The sequence below is a fragment of the Festucalex cinctus genome, chromosome 1 (genome assembly GCF_051991245.1).
Source record: "Festucalex cinctus isolate MCC-2025b chromosome 1, RoL_Fcin_1.0, whole genome shotgun sequence".
NCBI lineage: Eukaryota > Metazoa > Chordata > Actinopteri > Syngnathiformes > Syngnathidae > Festucalex > Festucalex cinctus.
In genome coordinates, this window is record NC_135411.1 from 32,087,424 (window position 1) to 32,106,701 (window position 19,278).

At 45.0% G+C, this 19,278-nt stretch overlaps 1 protein-coding gene and 1 non-coding gene across 2 annotated transcripts; both read left to right on the forward strand.

The window, feature by feature from the left end:
* The first annotated feature begins 3,379 nt into the window (after positions 1-3,379).
* On the forward strand, positions 3,380-19,231 carry kpnb1 (karyopherin (importin) beta 1). Its single transcript, XM_077529750.1, has 22 exons — positions 3,380-4,023; positions 4,650-4,708; positions 5,923-6,105; positions 7,864-8,064; positions 8,892-9,044; positions 9,119-9,178; positions 9,251-9,340; positions 9,470-9,580; positions 10,460-10,561; positions 10,631-10,855; positions 10,956-11,147; positions 11,237-11,367; positions 12,374-12,521; positions 12,755-12,826; positions 12,892-13,036; positions 13,106-13,188; positions 15,589-15,696; positions 15,782-15,925; positions 17,252-17,357; positions 17,792-17,906; positions 17,996-18,157; positions 18,276-19,231. Coding segments are annotated over exons 1-22 (2,631 nt in total). The 5' UTR covers positions 3,380-3,983; the 3' UTR covers positions 18,277-19,231.
* Positions 17,383-17,527, forward strand: LOC144007919 (small nucleolar RNA SNORA79). The gene has a single exon (XR_013280459.1). It is a non-coding gene; the product is annotated as a small nucleolar RNA SNORA79 (small nucleolar RNA).
* Positions 19,232-19,278: the final 47 nt, after the last annotated feature.

Consider the following 19,278-nt stretch of genomic DNA (forward strand, 5'->3'; position numbering starts at 1 on the left):
AGATATGTTAAGAAATAATCAAGTTCTACTATTGGACTATAATTTGAAGGTGTTTTTGACAGACAAAAAAAGTTCCCCCCATCACTAAAAACTCACACGTTATGTGGTTTCCAATATTCTTGCTACATTGTTCTTGGGTTGTGATCATTTAACCACGCTTTGACAGACTGACACTTTGGGGAAATCTTGTCACGTTGGAATTAAAATACAGCAGCCAACGTGCTATGGTAGTTTCAACATTTCCAGTCTGTGGCCGATAACGATCGCGAACATGGCTGCCCGCATATGTTGCGTTATTCTGTGTAATTCTAATTCGACAATGACAATATTAATCAGAGTATCGCGTCTGGTGCTGGCACATACAATGTATTGTTGCAAAAAAATAAAATAAAATTGCGTTTAGTTCCCCTTTAAGGAAATGTCCGCTGTTAAAGATGGTGTGGAGTACAATGGTTTGTGCTAGCTTAGCACAAAGATTGGCTGTGCTGCTTTTGCATGTTAGCAGCAGTTAATTGAAGAATAGTAAAACAAAGCGTTTTGGTAGCGAATGTGAGAGGACGCTTCCTGTTTCCAACTGAACAAGGCTAACTAGCGGCTGCTCACCGGGCGGTTGCCGGTTTTCTGAAAACGCCCTCTGGCTTTTGGCAACTCACCATTCCGCGCTAACATCAACTTGTATTCTGTCGACTTCACTAGCAGCAAGCTAATGGGGTATATGCCACGGAAGAGGCAGGGTGTGATTTTGCACATCAGTTTGGTTCCGGTCCGGGTTGCGAACGCGCAACCGAAGGGGCACAAAGTCGGAAGCACAAGTATTTTGACGCAGCCCACATGTCGCAAACCGAACCGGAACCAAACTGATGTGCAAAAACAGTCCCGCCTCTTCTGTGGCATATACCCCATAGCGTAAGCAACAGATCAGCCGTAGCTTGCCGCGCTATGAGTATGTCAACAAAAGTCAATCTGAGATTTGCTAGCTCATTAGAATGTTAGGCAAGGGGGTCCTCAGCTAGTGTTTGGACTGTGCGAAAGATCGCCGAACAAAAGTCGGATCAATGGATGGAAAAGAAAAGCTTACCAAAAGTTGAAATAAGCTTTTTTTTATTTAATTTTTTTTTGTTTACGCAAGTCTTTGACTGTTGGTCGGACAAAACTGTGACACATTGTGGCTGCTGAGCAGCGGCCTGTCAAATCGTTTCTTATTTGCTAGCAGCGCTGGCGGGATGCTAGCAGGGTTCCCTTCCTGTTAGTGCCATCCAGTTGATCACTCTATTATATAGTCCACTATATAAAAATACCTATATAATAATTAGGGACTAATTGATTAATAATTTCAGCCCTAGAGTCAACTATGTAGTCCTCTATATGAAAAGCTTGATAGTGTGAATTTTTGAGTTGTTAATTGCCAACTCCCGAATCTCAGCAAAGGAATATTCAGTTAAGGAATTATCTCAGTCCATTATCTAAAATTCCCCATGGTCACGCGCTCGCAGGGTTAGATTACCGTTAAATTAACCGTGTCGTGCCATCAAGTTCGCTGGTCAACTTACATCTTTTTTTTTTCTTCTTCTTTTCTAATTCCACTTTTCGGGTCGCGTGCAGGTCAGCATTCAAGCTGCCCAGCAACAAGTGAGGCGATGAAATCTGTTTGGACAAAGGTCCTTCTTGCTCTTATCTAATTAGCTGTAACTGCGCTGAATCAACGTATTTGTATTTCTGGATGTTTTCGAATGCACTGGATCATCAGGACCTTCATCCTCCTGTGCCAAAACATGTTTTTCCTTGTGAAAAGGGGCGTTTTTTTTGTGTGTTTTTTACTTTGTCCATAACTCTTCCATTGTGTTGATGAGAAGATGGGGGGGGTTGTTTGAAAAAAAACAAAAAAACAAAAGAGCAACTCAAGGCAGCTATGATGTATGAGTGACTACTGTAAAACTAATAAAGAAGCAACAAGCTTTTTTTCTTCTTCTTTTTTTTTTTTTTTTTAAATCCCTCTGCAGTTTTCTTTTAAGCAGACGTCAGCGATCTTCCGGCGTCGGAGCCTTATACAACTGACTGTGTAACAGACATGTTTTGCTTGTGTGTTCATGCTCACAGTAAGCAACAGTTGCACACATGCAACTAATAAGCTAAAAATAAGCACAAAGCTGGCATTGGACCAAAACCTCGTATGTCAAGCTATGGTCGATTTACTGGTATGTTTTCCACAAATCAGTACTGTTTGTCAGTCCCCAGGTGGGCCTGTCATTTTTACAAATGATTGACCAATCAGAAGTGCTAAAAATGTCCTGTCGTCTTTGATGATGATGCAATAGTCACGCACGGCTCAAGTCATTTTTTTAAAGTTTATTGAAAAGTGAGTTTTGGAAGATGTGAGGTTTCTGCCTGATGCCAGCTAAATGCCAATTCTCATCTAAACAAATCATGTAAAAAAAATAATAATAATTTTCAAGAAATAAACATGCAAATGGTAAGAATGTCAAAAGAAAATATATGCTAAAAACAAGAACATAACGCCTGTTAATGGGGTAGGTGCCATGGACTTCCTACTTAGGGGTTTCACACATCAGCGCGGTTTTCCGGCCACTGCTGTAACGGGACGCGGCCCACACGTTGCAAACTGGAAACAAATCTGATGTGTGAAAACCCGGAAGTTGGAAGTCCTGTCTCCTCCGTGGCATATATTACACCCCATAAGTACACATGACAAAAACTGTTGACAAGCTTGAATGTCTTATTGCAGGGGTAGAGAATCCTGGTCCTTGATAGCGACTGTCATGCAGTGTTTTCGATGTCTCCCTCCACCAACACATCTGATTCAATGAACAGGATTGTTATCTGGCTTCTACAGAACTTGCTGATGACCTGACCATTGGAATCACCTGCGTTGGAATGAGGTGACATGGAAAACAGGCTGGACAGAACCAGGGTTGAGAAACACAGCATCAGAGGAATAAGAGCTGCTATCTGCCATAACTCACCCAGTTACTCGACTCCATACACCGACTCTTCATTTAAGACACTATTAACAAGGAGCAGTGCAAACATGTTGGGAAGTACTCTTCTACATTGCATTGTGCTATGATATCAATATGTTATATTAGAACATTCATAGCCCAAAGCACAAACATTCCCTTTGACGAACCTTTCCCAATCTATGAATATGAAAAATTGCAAATATCCCACAAGTTGTGACATCAACTTGCTCATCAGACGTAACGGATGACGGTGACGCGTCGTCCAAAGTAAAGTCACTTGTGTCACGAATCGATTACGTCACCGCGTCTTTTCCCTCGACCCTTCAAGCAAAACGAAAAGTCACTTTCCGTCATTTTGTAAACTAATAAAGTAAATCAACTGGGAAAACAACAGCAATCATCACGAGCACGCCCCTTCGCTGACAACTGGATCACACGTGTTCGCTCCGATGCGTTCAGCGCCCCCTCTTCCACCGGAGTTTGTTACGGCTGTTGGATCGCTTTTGTCATCGATACAACAACGACGTGATTAATTAACTCATGAATACCGATGTTGTAAAAAACATCTAAGCTGTCCTGAATCGAACCGAGCCCCCGGAGACTCCAAAGTACATCGTTGGTTGGGTTTCCGCCCTGCGGCATTGACGAAGTCCGACGGTCGCTGAATGCATCGGCCGTGGTGCCATATCCTTCCGCCAGTCGGGAGCGCGCGCGGCCCAGAGGTGCGATATTCTTCCGCCGGCCTGGAGCGCGCGGCCTTTCCCTCGCGACACAACACGATCGAGCGAGCGATGAGAACGGGCGGCGGCGAGGCGGCTTCAACTCACCACTACTACCACGACCAGCAGCAGGAATAGGACCCTTAAGCAAGCTTTCCCCAAACCCTTTACGCCCAAAAACCGGGGTACCTCCGCCTCATTACCGAGTGGAACGAACGAGTCAGTCAGTCTAGCCAAACTCTCGACTGGCGCGCGAGCGGCTGCCTGACGCCGGCGGACGGACGAAATGGAGCTCATCACAATCCTCGAGAAGACCATCTCTCCAGGTGAGTGCCAGTTTGCATTGACCAGCCTGGCGGACGGCTCGCATACCCTGTACCGAGGCTTCAGCGGGGCCTGCGTTGGCCGGGCGGCTCCAGTCGACCGGTGAAAGTTTGTTGCTGTTATAAAGCTAGTTAGCCAGCCGGTTAGTTAGCGTCGTGCTAACCGCGACGGACGGCCTCACGGCGGTTAACTCGGCTCGCCGTTGTTGGGGCATTCGTTCACTTTAAAGCGGTCCGCTCAGCCTCGGCGAACACACGTTCAGTGTCTCGGTAGAATTCGAGTGTGGTTCGGATGCGGACGTGTTTTCTTTTGACATTGTGTCTTCCGCCCCTGCCCATGCCGTTAGCTGCTCGGCTAACCCGTTAGCATGTGGCTTTCAACCTCCAACATTTTATGCGAGCATTTGGCAGACGAGCGGCATGTCAATCAATTTTTGTGTCGTTTAAAAGCGACGTTTGAGTAGTTTCATAAACATATTTTTGTGTGTGCGCTCCGTTGAGCGGGCCGCCGACCGGCTCGTACAAGCTAGCGTGCTAGCGCACACGTTGGAGCCTCGCCGTGTTTTGCCAGATCGATTTCCACGCTTTTGAGAGGCGTTTTCATGGATTCATTGATTGCTTGTGTGCAGATCGAAATGAGCTGGAGGCGGCGCAGAAGTTTCTGGAGCAGGCGGCCATAGAGAACCTGGTGAGTTGGGCGCGCGGGCGGGCACGCGCGTGCTCGGAGCCCGCCCGGCGCTACCGTTAGCGTATGTGTTAGCACTAGGACCCCCCCCCCCCCCCCCCCCCACCCGGCTACACCCTAAACTTGGCATGGCTCGCTTCAGACAAGTGGGGACACTTGCTCGGTGACTACTCGATGTAGCAAAACGAATTGGGGACTTGTCAAGAATAAAAAAGCGTGTCAAGTTTTATTTTCGTTCTCGATGAAAGTTAAGACTAGTGTCACGCAATGCATTGTGGGTTCATTGCGTCACTGTTCTAAACATTGTCGACATACCGGTGTTCTTTCCTGTCTCACATTGAGCCAGCCCTGGTATCGTTTTTTTTTTTTTTTTAAATTCATTTTATCGTGCATTCTACACGCTGTCTACATAGTCAGGACACGGGAAAAAAGTACAAATGGACCTACAAATTTGATAAGTAATTAAATGCGATGAAATCAACGCTTAATCTATAATGCACAATGTTTTAGAGTTTTATTGTGAATTAATTTATCTTGGGATTCATTGCATTATTGATTCTCTTTTACTTATTACAACTATCTTTTTTTTTTTTGACAAGGCGTCGTGCTTGTGATGAAATGACAAATTCTGGTGATGTGCTTTTGTCATCCTCAAAAACGGAAAGTTTGTTCAATCATTGATACTGCATTATCAAAGAAAACAAGTGATTTTCAACACTCAAGATGGGTGAATAATTTAGAAAAATAAATAAGCATACAGATAAAAAATGAAAAGATGTTAAATTGGCCAAATTCTGATGCGAGTTATCGGCCTTAGGCTAGTGCTATACAGGGCCAGCACTGGCAGGGCCACAGTTTGCCTCCTGGTGGCCCGACGGGTATTTTTTTTGCTATTTATATTGATCATGTGCCTATCAGGATACATATTGATATTGATTTATCACCTGGCTCTAGTTGTTGTGGCTGATCATCCATCACTTATGTAGTATCATGGCTAAACTGCAAATCTACACTATGTACAGTGTACTCGGCAAACGACAAAAAGTTATCAATCAGTGCCGAGTGCTCGTTAAATGATGGAAGTAGTTTGCAACTTGATTGTCATGAAGTCACAACGCATCGCATGTTGCCACTGTCATTTCATGCATCTTTTCAAAATTGGCCTTAATGATCATTGACAGCTGAAATTGCTAACTTTTGACTTCCTGTCCCATCAGCCAGCCTTCCTGGTGGAGTTGGCCAAAGTGTTGGCCAACCCGGGCAACACGCAGGTGGCGCGCGTTGCGGCAGGCCTGCAGGTGAAGAACTCTCTGACCTCGAAAGACCCGGACGTCAAGGCTCAGTACCAGCAAAGATGGCTGGCCGTGGACGCAAACGCTCGCTGCCAGATCAAAAACTATGTAAGTTGGTCCAACCAAGAAACGGCATGGAGGAAGCGCAAGAGTGGTGACCACCTTCTAGGACTGAACGATTATGGGGAAAATAATAATCATGATTATTTTGATTGAGATTGAAATCCCGATTAAAAAAAAAAAGTAGTTATTGATTTTAAAACTTAATATTTTTTCAACTACAAAAAAACTCACCTACTCAAAACTATGATCATAGCCTTACACCCATTCACCCCTTCACGTTGAACTAGTGCTGGGCGATATATATCGCCGTGACGATAGAAAAATGTTTTATCATGCCCTTTCTTACATATCGTCTTTATCGTCATTTACACTTTTTAGACAAAGATGTCCATACTGTATGCAGTATTAGAACGCGCCAGTATTATTTTTGTCGTCATGCATGCACTTGATGTATTTAAGTGCTAAACAAGAGAAAGAAATAACTTTTGCAGAACAACTTACCTCTAACATTTACGTCATTTAGTTTTACTTTACGGCATAGTTTATAACAGCAGCTTGCCTGGGTTTGAGACATTACGCTGCTTTACGTTAACACATGCGCAGGGTCACACACACTCGAAAGTCAGATGATGGAGGAAGAAGAAGGCAAACGGCCGGCCCCTGAAATGGAAGTTGTATCGTCAACAACTCCACAGAAAGAGGTACCGGGTACTTTTTCCGAAAAAAGGCGGCACATCTCGTTAGGCTGCATCTTGGTTTCACAAAGTCCGACGTAGAGCATAAAACAAGAACATTCCAGAACCCGACGCAAACACAACAAACCTATTTTATCACCTTGAGAAGAAGCACGAAAAAGAGCTCATGACTATCCTACAGATGCGAGTCAAAGATAATAAGTGAGTCGTGAACAAAACGCAAGAAAGAAAAAAAAGTAAACCGAACTACAGGAGACCTTTGCGCGGGTCACCCCGTATGACAAACTCACCTCGCTGGGGGCAAAAAAAACAGCAGCGATAGCGCATTTGATTGCAGATTATTTTTTATATAATTGCATTTTCCACATGCAAATAATGTTAGGTACTGTTGATCTACTACTCTAGCTGCACTACAAATCTACAGATGTAAGAAAGTTGAAACTTTGCACTTTGTAAAATATTTGTTGCTGTTGCATTTAATTTATGACTGAAAATGTCTGAACTTTTTTTTTTTTTAGCCTTATGAAATTTTGTAGGCTACTGTGCCTCCTTTGTTTACATTTATTTTATATTGCAGCACTGATGGATTATTTGTGACATTCATTAATGTTACTTACAAATAGTGTGAAAATGTAAGCAAAGTATATTGTATAATTTGTCATGAAACGACTGCAAATATATCTATATTGTGGTATATCGTTATAGTGATATAAAATGGCCCATATTGTGATAAAAAAATTTGTTTCCCCATATCGCCCAGCACTACGTTGAACACTTTTTTTTTTTTTTTTTTAACCTTATAACTATCATGAAATTCGGGCCTCTTGCATTTTAATTGTACTTTTTTTTTTTTTTTTTTTTTTTTACGTAAGCATGCCATTACTTTTATCATATTTATTTTATCTTATTTTCAAGTCTGAGGATTTAGTGGGCTAACCTGGATTAGGGATTGTATTGTGCTGTGTCATGTGGAAATGTGTATAGGTATGAAAAAAAAAATACTTGGATATTTGTATCCTAGAAAATTGAGGAAAGGAATAATAGCATCATAGCATTCACCGTTGAAGGCTATACACCTAAAATATCTTCCTTTGTCCACGCCTCTCAGGTTCTGCAGACGTTGGGCACCGAGACGTACCGGCCCAGTTCGGCGTCACAGTGCGTGGCTGGCATTGCCTGCGCTGAGATTCCGGTCCACCAATGGCCTGAACTCATCCCCCAGCTGGTGACCAACGTGACAGGCCCGTCCAGCACCGAGCATATGAAGGAGTCCACCCTGGAGGCCATCGGCTACATCTGCCAGGACATTGTGAGTGACTGCTTGCAATCAGCAGCCATGTGCAAATACAAGTACAGTGTTCCCTCGCTTTAACACGGTTCACTTTTCGCGGCCTTGCCCTTTCGCTGATTTTTTTTAGTGCAATTTTGCATGCCTTTTTGGTGTGGGTGGATGGATTGTACTAGACTGGCAAGCGACACCCACTTTCTTGAATGAAGAAGTTGGTTTGGTTAACTCGGCTGTTGAAGGCTACCGCATATCCCAGGAACATAAGTCATTCACTACTGTCACTCTTCGAGTAGCCACGTTGAATGTACTCCTTATCCGCCCACTACAACTGTTTACTTACGGACTTACATATGACTATTATATACAGTGGTCCCTCGCTAATTGACTTAATACATATTGCATATTTTTATCTACCCATTTTAAATAGTGAGTACCCCATAAAATTCTTGATTCATGCTATTTTTGTCCTTTTTGTAGTATTTGAGCAAATATACAGTTCTTTCTTTCAACACCTTTATTTAAAATATAGAATCATCCATCCACTTAGTGACCGCTTATTCATCACAGGGGTCCCGGGGGGTGCTGGAGCCTATCTCAGGTGACTTCGGGTAGTAGGTCGGGGTACACTCTGAACTGGTTGCCAGCCAATTGACCTTACCGTAAACCACGCCAAACAAATTAGTTTTATTTGGGGTTGTATTTGTTGGCAGCACCTTGATTCAAATGAAAAAAACAAAACAAAACAAAACACTGAGCCTAGAGGGATGCTATAAGTAAAGCAGCTGAATTAGTACTTTTACTGGAGCCTTTACGTGACACTGGCTTTTTTTTTTTTTTTTTGTCCTTAGGATCCTGATCAGCTTCAAGAAAACGCCAACCAGATCCTGACGGCCATTATCCAAGGAATGAGGAAGGAAGAGCCCAGCAACAACGTGAAACTGGCCGCCACCAATGCGCTTCTCAACTCCCTGGAATTCACCAAAGCTAACTTTGACAAGGAGGTGCGCCGCCACTAAGTTGCCGCCGCTAAGTTTCCCACTCAGTTGCTCATCTTTGCCGGCCGTGTGTCTCGCAGACGGAGAGACACGTCATCATGCAGGTGGTGTGTGAGGCCACGCAGTGTCCAGACACACGAGTGAGTAACTTCAGAGCCACTGGAACTTCACATCGAGCTAAAAGCAGCTGATAATGTGATCCGTGTCTTTAGGTGCGGGTGGCGGCCCTTCAGAACTTGGTCAAGATTATGTCTTTGTACTATCAGTACATGGAGGCCTACATGGGCCCAGCTCTGTTTGCGGTAAGAATGGCCTCAAGACAAACTAGTGACCATTGCCGGTGATCCGTAATCGTACATAGACTCAACTTTGTGACCCAAACCAGCAGGGTGGTAACAAGTGAACGAACTTCGATTTGTGTGTCTTCCCAGATCACCATCGAGGCCATGAAGAGCGAGATTGACGAGGTGGCGCTGCAGGGCATCGAGTTCTGGTCCAACGTGTGTGACGAGGAAATGGACCTTGCCATTGAGGCGTCTGAGGTTTGTGAGCGTGTCCTGACAATGCGTCAACAATCGGTGGCCATTTTAAAAAAGAAAGGATTCTGTTAGGGCTGCACGATTTTGGGGAAAATACCTAATTGTGTTTTTTCATAGCAAGATTGCGATTGGATTTGCTTTTTTTGTATTTTATACATTAAAATGCATATAAATGCTACAATTGAGTCAGTTTATTTTCAGACAAGTAATGTTATCAATATAACAATGCAATACTATAATGTGAATTTGATTAAAAGTACAAGTACAGTTCTTCTGGTGAATGTACTAAGGGGGGAGTTCTATGCTTATGAACCAAATAACTTGCCAATAAAAAAAATTAATACATAGAGGCTCAGGCTATAGTGGGATTATATTATACTATAGTTACATATCCATATCGTTATGGCGGCCGTGGCTCAGGGTGTAGAGGCGGTCGTTCAGTAACCCGAAGGTTTGACTGTTCGATCCCCGTTCTCCCCAAAAGTCATGTGTTGTTGTGTCCGTGGGCAAGACACTTCACACGCATTGCCTCCAGTGCCACTCACACTGGTACCTGAGAGGTGTGAATGTTTGGTGGTGGTCGGAGGGGCGCATACTGGCAGCCGCGCCAGTAAGAAAAACTATATAAAACTGCACTGTTTTGCAATTAGATTATTGCACAAGGTCAAACTTCGATGTCGATTAGATTTAGAGTAAACGTGCAGCCCTAGAATCTATGATCATTGGTTTTACTGTTGGTCCACTCCATAATATTGAATTGTTTTGTGCTTACAATCTATGTAGTCCACTACATTAAAATCCCTTTGTAGTGATTAGGGAGTAGGTATTGAGTGAATGACTGAACGCAGGCCCCCCTGTTGTCCTTGTGTTTTTGTTCACCAGGCATCAGAGCAGGGTCGCCCCCCAGAACACACCAGTAAGTTCTACGCCAAGGGGGCGCTGCAGTACCTGGTACCCATCCTGACGCAGACCCTCATCAAGCAGGTAACGTCAGGCCTTCGTTCTTTTCTTCCCTCCTTCCACCGGCTCGCTTTGACGTTTGTCGGTGCTCAGGATGAGAATGACGACGACGACGATTGGAACCCGTGCAAGGCGGCGGGTGTTTGCCTGATGCTGTTGTCTACATGCTGCGAGGACGATGTGGTGCCACACATCCTGCCCTTCATCAAAGAGCACATCAAACACCCTGACTGGCGCTACCGCGACGCCTCCGTCATGGCCTTTGGCTCCATCCTGGAAGGACCCGAGCCCAACCAGCTCAAACCGCTCGTCATCCAGGTGGGTCAAAGAGCCGCCTGTCAGCCTTTATTGAGCCACGATGAACTGGCGGGCGGTTGTGCTGGCTCTGCCGGTGAGACTCTGATTTTGTTTCGCTCAGGCGATGCCGACGCTGATCGAGCTGATGAAGGACCCCGGCGTGGTGGTGAGGGACACCACGGCGTGGACGGTGGGCCGCATCTGCGAGCTTCTGCCTGAGGCAGTCATCAATGAAGTCTACCTGGCGCCGCTGCTGCAGTGCCTGATCGAGGGCCTGGGGGCTGAGCCACGGGTTGCCAACAACGTGTGCTGGGTAAGCTGGTGGTGGGCGCGGCGATCCGCCGAGTGGGTGTGGCGGGCTGTGCCTAGAAGCTGACACGTGGCCTGCGCTCATACCCTCAGGCCTTCACGTCTCTGGCGGAGGCAGCGTACGAGGCCACGGAGGCGGCCGAGGATCAGGAGGAGCCCAGCACGTACTGCCTGTCATCCTCTTTTGAGCTCATTGTCCAGAAGCTGCTGGAGACGACGGACAGGTCAGGCTTGGGCCCCACTCTACTGCTTTTCATACTTGTCATTTGCTCTAAATTGTCCTGCAACATTTACAAAAGATTTCTGCGTCTGGGGACCGATGGATGCGCCAAACAAGCAAGGGCTGTAACAAAAAAACATTTGAATCAGAAATCAGGGGAATCAAACTGTTTCACTTTAAAATATATCGATACGTATTGAATGGTCTTTTATTGGAGATCTTCTGGAATAACCTACTGACAACTTCATTATGTCAGATAACACATTGCGTTATACCCTTAAAAGGGATAGTTTGGATTTTTTGACATGAATCCCTATTACATCCTCACCTCCAGTGTGTGCGATCAGCACTGACTTACCCCTGACAGCGTTCTGTGACACGAGTTCTGGTCCGGTTTTGGACGAGAGAAAAATAGTCAGACGCCATTAGCGCCGGGCACTACTTTTCTGTTCGTTTGTATCACTACGCGTCGCCCTGTAGACAGCTAATCCGCGCGCCTTCGAAAAGACAAACAACTTGAAGATTAGTGCGCGTCTATCAGCTGCATGCGGGGCGCCGCGCAGTGATACGAACGAACAGACAAGTAGTGCCTGGCGGTAATGGCGTCTGACTTTTTTCAGAAAGGAGTTTAGTGTGCAAAAATGTATCACTCTTTGAACATAAATTGTTTTTAGAAGAAAAACGCTTTATTTTGGTGACCCCAGCCAACTTGCTGGACTATTTTCCTCTCGTCCAACACCAGACCAGAACTCGTGTCACAGAACGCTGTCAGGGGTCAGTGATGATCGCACACACTGGAGGTGAGGATGAAATACAGATTCATGGCAAAAAATCCGAACTGTCCCTTTAAGTCTCCTAGTAATTGACGTTATGAGAGAATTCTTGGGGGGGAAATAATTGTCCCTTTTTAAATGGTCCCTGGACTGAAAAATCTCGAAGTCTTGGTTTAGGCCGCATAAGTCTTGCTTGTGTAGTCAAATTGCGTCATGTTGCTGTTGCTCGCTGCGCAGACCTGACGGCCATCAGAACAACCTGCGCTCGGCCGCCTACGAGGCATTGATGGAGATTGTGAAGAACAGCGCCAAGGACTGTTACCCTGCCGTGCAGAAGACCACCTTGGTCATCATGGAGAGGCTGCAGCAGGTCTTACAGATGGAGGTGAGAATTTTTTTTTGCTTTTTAGTCAGCCTCTTGGCTTCTTGTGCAAGTTTGGAATTTTAATTTCACAATTTTTTTTTTTTTTTGGTAAGGCGTTTGGAAGCGCAGCCACTTTAAGTACTGTACCATGGTCTTGGTGCATTTGCGGTTCTAATTAGACTGGCACCAAATTAAGCCCTGCATAGTGGTGGTGATGGTGATGATGATGCAGATGTAGCTTCCTGTTTCCGCAGTCTCACATCCAGAGCACATCAGACAGAATCCAGTTCAATGACCTTCAGTCACTGCTGTGCGCCACGCTCCAGGTGAGCAATTGTTGGTCCTCGCCACCCGTCGCCGCCACCTAACGTTTGGCGTGTCTTTTTTCCAGAATGTTTTGCGGAAGGTGCAACATCAGGACGCCCTACAGATATCAGATGTGGTGATGGCCTCGCTGCTCCGGATGTTTCAGAGCACGGCCGGTTCTGGAGGCGTGCAGCAGGAGGCGCTCATGGCCGTCTCCACCCTGGTTGAAGGTAATGCCGGTTGGCGCAGCGCGACTCATTTCTTCTGACGTAAGACTGATTTGTGGTTTGGTGTTCCAGTTCTAGGACTAGAATTCCAGAAGTACATGGAGGCCTTCAAGCCTTTCCTCACAATCGGCCTCAAGAATTATGCTGAGTATCAGGTAGGATTGCTTTGAGTGAATAAATGAGTGCAGAGTGACTTGGGTGCACTGTAGCTGTACCACAAAATGACAAAACCTTTGGTGAGCCGTCTATTGTCCAAAATGTCTGCATCGTGAGCCTTTATGAATTCACATAGCCTAAGAAGTAAATATACAACTTTTTGTAACATTTTAAAACTGTAAGCAAAATGTAAGATTTAATGGGAAAATAGGGCTGCTTGATTATGGAAAAAATAATCATTTTGGCAAAAGTTGAAATCAAGATTGTTCAAATGATATTTATTTTTAGGTACAAAATAGGGCTTGGGCGATATGACCTAAAATCAATATCACTATAAATTGGGCAGTTTTCCTCGGTAACGATAAATAAAAAAAAAAATTAAAAAAAAATTCGGACCAATAAATATGCCACCTGAAAATAACTGCAGGAAATGCATATTAACTGCTTTTTTGTTGATTTATTGACCAACTGGCACACATTACTTTCAATGAAGGATACATAAAAGTATACAAATCTCTTGTAACCATTAAAGTATAAATATTTAAAATAGCTTGCATGACTTGAACAATGTCATATTAGAACATGAGAAAAAGGTTACCTCTTGTAAACTTTTTTTGTGTGTTTTTTTTGTAACTACCTTGCGCAAATGGAGTTGCAGTTTTGAACGAACCGTGTGTAGTGTGCAGCCACACTGCACAATCAACACACCACACACGAGCCGAGTTCATTCAAGAATGTGACGGGAAGTCTCGTAAAACCTCTTGAGATTAAACGTGGCTTCCGAGTCAACATGAGTCCATCCTGGTTTTTAGCCGAAAAAACGTCATAAAAAGAAAAATGTTAAAAGGAGTGTCCATGGGCACTGGCGAGAGAGACATCGCTTGCCCTCGGCCCGCTGCTGGCAGCCCACCTGGAGACCGCGTTTATTTGTGTAGACTGTGTGTGCGTGTATAAAAAAAAAAAAATACAAATAATTAAAAAAAATAAACGATAAAGAGTGTAATAGCGCGAGCACGGACTTTCTGATACGTCATGACTGTTTTGATTTTGGATTCCCCACCTCACCGGCTCGCTTTCTGATTGGCTGCACGTCACTGTCAACCGGCTGCGCGGTGGTCTGTCCTAGGGGCACACTGCAGACGGAGCCAAGTCGAGCCAAAACAATCCAACATGTTGGATATCCCCGATTTCAAGTCGGAGGTCCTTCTGAGTGCCGTTTTCTGGAAGCGCTGTATGTGGTGTCAACACACACGGCAGGATTTTCTGTTAAGATTAGCGCTTGTGTGTCGGCGCGTCCTTCCGATTGTCAGGAGGGGAAATTCGGGGCTAAAATCGGGACAATTCTTCTGCCGTGTGAACCAGGCTTAACATTACTTCCGCTGTTATAACTTATAACTAGCCGCCATTTCCTCATGCGTTTCCCTTCTTGTTGACTGGATGGGTGGAGTCACGTGATGACACACGCTGAAAGGGGAATGAACATAGCCTACCAAAAATACACAGTCAAAACAGATGAAAAGACTTTTATTTTCTTTTTACCAAATTTACCGACATGGGAAAAATGATGTCGGTTATCGTCGTAAATTTCGGTAATGGTAAATTTTTGGTTAATCACCCAGCCCAAGTACAAAACAAGAATATGTTTTAAAAAATAGAAACACTATAATTATGTAAGCTCCTTTTGGACCAAACCAAATTTAGAATAATATATGTTTATTTATGTTGGCAAAAACTTGAAGTTGGAGTGTAGTATGTGCACTGTGCAGTAGGACGATCATTTATCAATATATATTTTTTTGGTATAAAACAAATGGTTTAAACAGAAAACATTCAAAATATCAAGACAAAATTCTTTGAAAAACTGTAATTATGAGAATTCCTTTTGGATGAAACAAAATATATTAAATTAGTTATTTTAAAATGTTAAAGGTGCAAATGTATAAATTTAAACTTAAAAAAAAAAATTTTTTTAATTTTTTTTTTTTTTTACGATTTTGCTGATTTTGTAATTGAATTTCGATTAATATCACAGCCCTATGTCAAAATGTAGAAATGTTCTTCGAACATGTTTTATTATACAGCACAAACAATGTTTTGATAGGATGTTAATTGGTCAGATGTTTGAGTCTGGAAAAAGTGAGTTTCCCACAACACAACTGACAAAAATTGACCATTATGTCAAACTAGCTTGAACCACGTGTGATAGGCAGCATGCTGGTAGGTGTGGCTCTATTTTTGTCAAAATACTGCCAGTCGGCTTTTGTTTTTGAACTCCCAAGTTGTCTGTAAAGAAATGAGATTATAACATTAACGGATCAAATTGTCTTCTCGCTAGCAATCAGTGTATTTAAAGCAGGCTTTGCCGGCTGCACTTTGGATTGAGGAATGTTTTGTTGAAGGTGTGCCTGGCCACCGTGGGTTTGGTCAGCGACCTGTGCCGAGCGCTGTCGTCCAACATCCTCATCTACTGCGACGAGATCATGCAACTCCTCCTGGAGAATCTCGGGGTGAGTGGCGAAGCCCCGACAACCCCCCCCCCCCCCCAATCTTCCTCTCTCCTCCCTTCACCCTGCGTTGATGTGTTGCATGCAGAACGAGAACGTCCACCGGTCGGTGAAGCCGCAGATTCTGTCGGTGTTTGGCGACATCGCCATGGCCATCGGAGGAGAGTTCAAGAAGTACCTGGAGATCGTACTGGACACGTTGCAGCAGGCCTCGCAGGCCCACGTGGATAAGGTGAGTTAGTCATTACGTTCCAGCGCTAATCTGTGATGCAGTCGTGCACCACACTGACAAAAGGGTTGATCGCAAATGACATCACCTTTTCCTCGTTAATATGCATGAGTCGGACAAAATAACAGAGTAGGACATGCATACACATCATTTTGGAAGAGACCGGCGTCCCAGGCGTGAAATTTCAACATGGTTCAATCGACAAACACACTCTGGAACAGCTTAAATGGTGGCGGTCATGCGGAGACCTCAAAGTGGGTGGAAAGAAAGCGGTTTTAGTAAAAAAAAGGTCAGATTTATTGTATGATCATTGCTCCAGTGCAGTCTTGATAGCTGCTAATATCGTGTTGGTTGCTTATTTCCATGAAAACGAAACACATTAAAGTCATGATTTCATTTAAATATTTGAGGCCTGCCTTTGGGCTATTACTTGTGTTGAGTTACTTTTGTTAAAAAGTACTGATCAACTAGCATGTTGTTGTAGGCAACAAAAACATTTTTCTTCTGCCACAGGAAGGCTTGTGGTTGGACTGTATTTATGCATTAAATATGCCCAAGCAACTCCCAAAACATCTTAGTTCCCGCGAGTGGGGTGGCCGATTTCGTCGTGGTGGGCCGGCACAGGCGTGTTGGAAAGCCGAGGTCGAGCCGGTTCCGGGGATGTGTTCATTTTCCCCATAGGACTTATAGTTCGACCGGCACGTGTCAATCCCAGTAGCTGTACCCGGAAAATGTGCATCGTGAGGAGGGTTAGCAGCACTGACAGTTTGTGGCAAACATTTAACTGACGACTACTTCAGGAATTTGGGACAATACAAACGTGGATTAGCAGAACATCTTTCACTTACCACGGGATCGGTACCAACTATTGAAAGTAAAGCATGCAAAAGCATTGCCAGTCTTCCTTCAGGTGCAGACGTGAAGACTGTTTGTAAACAGGAGCACACGGAAAAGATGAGACTGGCCACGCCCAACTCATTTTGTAGTCAAAAACACACTGGCGAGCCTTGGCCACGCCCACAAAACTCCGCTCGTTTGATGCTAGGCTAACAGTAGACCTTCCTAGTGGAGACTGCAACTCTATAACAAGTTACACTTTCGTGAACGTTTCTTTTGATACAGTATTGGGACGTTCAGAGGATGGTTGGTGTCATTGCTGCAAAGCTCATGTTAGGTGATCTTTAAGCATGAAGCCATTTAAAAAAAAATTATTTCTTAGTCATTTTTAGAATTTGAATCTGCCAAATATGGGAACAATCCGTCTCAGTGGCAGAGCGATGTAACAGGTTTGACATGAAGGCTGACTGGAAACTGTGTTGTGTGTGTCAGACTGACTACGACATGGTGGACTACTTGAACGGGCTGCGCGAGGGCTGTCTGGAGGCGTACACCGGCATCATCCAGGGGCTCAAGGGCGACCAGGAAAACGTCCACCGTAAGACCCCCGCCCATCACACGCGTGACGTCAGTTCCGCTTTCTGTCTGCAGTCCCAACAGGAAGCTTTGATGATGTCACAGAGAAGTTTGGGGTCTTTTTCACCCAGCAAGCCGCCGGCCTGGTGCCAAAGCACACACGGCTTGCTGGTTTTGCGGGACCCGACAAAACTGTCATTTGCTTGAGGGGAGGGGCTTATAGTCGGCCACTATATCAAAATGCCTTTGTAAGTAATGAGTAGGCAACAAAAAAAAAAAAAAAGTTACTCCCCAACTCCACGTACGTCATACGTGCTGTATTTGAAATCAGTTGCTCATTCCTGATCTCTGAATCGCTACAAAGGCCATTTTAGGAAGTGTCCAGGTTCAAATCCAATCCAACTGTTCATCTAGTGATGAGTGATTGCGAATGACCGCCTTGTGTTGTAACGCCAGCGGACGTGATGCTGGTGCAGCCTCGCGTGGAGTTCATCCTGTCCTTCATCCATCACATCGCCGAGGACGACGACCACTCAGACGTGGTCGTGGCCAACTCTGCCGGACTCATCGGGTAAGGCGTAACGCACACGCATGCACGCACACTTCCTCTTCTACTGGCGGGCTGCTAGGTAACTTTGTGAAAATGTGCGTGTGCGTCAGTGACCTGTGCACGGCGTTCGGCAAAGATGTGATGAAGCTGGTGGAAGCTCGGCCGCTCATCAACGACCTGCTGACGGAAGGACGGCGCTCCAAAACCAGCCGGACCAAAATGTTGGCCACCTGGGCCACCAAGGAGCTACGCAAGCTCAAGAGCCAGGCCTGGTCAGAAACACTCAACACAACACGCACAAATGGCAAAAGCGGGGGAGGGATGGAGATATTCAAATTTGAGTTGCAGGTCCTTGTACTTGTTCACTAAACGTGTATTTGTGTGTGTCAGATGCAATTGGCGTGATGGCTTAGTGGCACGTGTGCATTGGACGTCTGGACGGACGTTGAGGACAAAACCGATGATGTCGTCTGCCTGGCGACACCTCAACTTGATTGACGTGAGATGATGACGACGAGTGTCTGTGTATGAGAGATGACATCACCACCTTGCGGTCTGCTGGGGCCCTTCCTTTCCTCCTCTTCTTGCCCCCCCTTGACAGCCTGTGGACAACTCCGACTTCTCCCTGAAATAAAAGCCCCGCCCACCTGTCATGCCCCGCCTCCCGGATGCATTGCTCCCTGCCAAAGGGGGAGGGCCTAAAATCAGACTTTTTGTTGCTTTGGCGATTGTGCACAAGAGCGCCGCGGACAGACAACGGAGCCCCCCCAACGCTCTGCCTCCATCCACCCAACTCCCCCTGTTCATCGACCCATAACCGACTCTGCACCAAGTATTTTCACAATAAAAGCACTTGAGGGGCGAGTGCCAAAGAAAATAGCTGCACTTGTTTGGATTTTGGGTCACTCAACATTTTTGCTTGAGAATTGAAGACATTTGTTAAAGCTTCTATTTTTCCATTATGACAGAAAAAGAACAAAAAACAATAAAATCTGAAACATTCCCCTAGCACATCCTGTCTTTCACTTTGCTTTCAACACCTTGGACTTGGACTCTGAACTTTGACCCTTTTTCACGCTGTCTTTTTGGCCTGTTTTATATGCGGCAAAGAACATGGACTTTTTTTTGGGGCCGCTGCTCGCCAACAGGAGGTTGTGTTGGCGTGCGTTTGGACCCGCCTACTTCCGGTCCGAACACCCAGCCGAGCTTCCTTCTGGGGCTTTTATTTTGGTGAGCTGTGACAGCTGTTGGGAGAACAAACTTTCTCTGTTGACATGTTCAACTTGAGTTGTCATTGACTTTCATTTCTTATTGAGTGAACTAATAAAAGTCTATATTGTACCAAAGCTTGGGCGCCTCCTTCACACACAGCGACTGGTCAGGCCTTAGCTTA

What these genes read in the sequence shown, in the direction of transcription:
- kpnb1 (XM_077529750.1), top strand. Translation starts at nt 3,984, where the DNA reads ATGGAGCTCATCACAATCCTCGAGAAGACCATCTCTCCAG. An exon ending in TTGCCATTGAGGCGTCTGAG is followed by an intron (nt 9,581 to 10,459) that starts GTTTGTGAGCGT and finishes TTTGTTCACCAG; the next exon opens with GCATCAGAGCAGGGTCGCCC. An exon ending in TCCTCCTGGAGAATCTCGGG is followed by an intron (nt 15,697 to 15,781) that starts GTGAGTGGCGAA and finishes TGTTGCATGCAG; the next exon opens with AACGAGAACGTCCACCGGTC.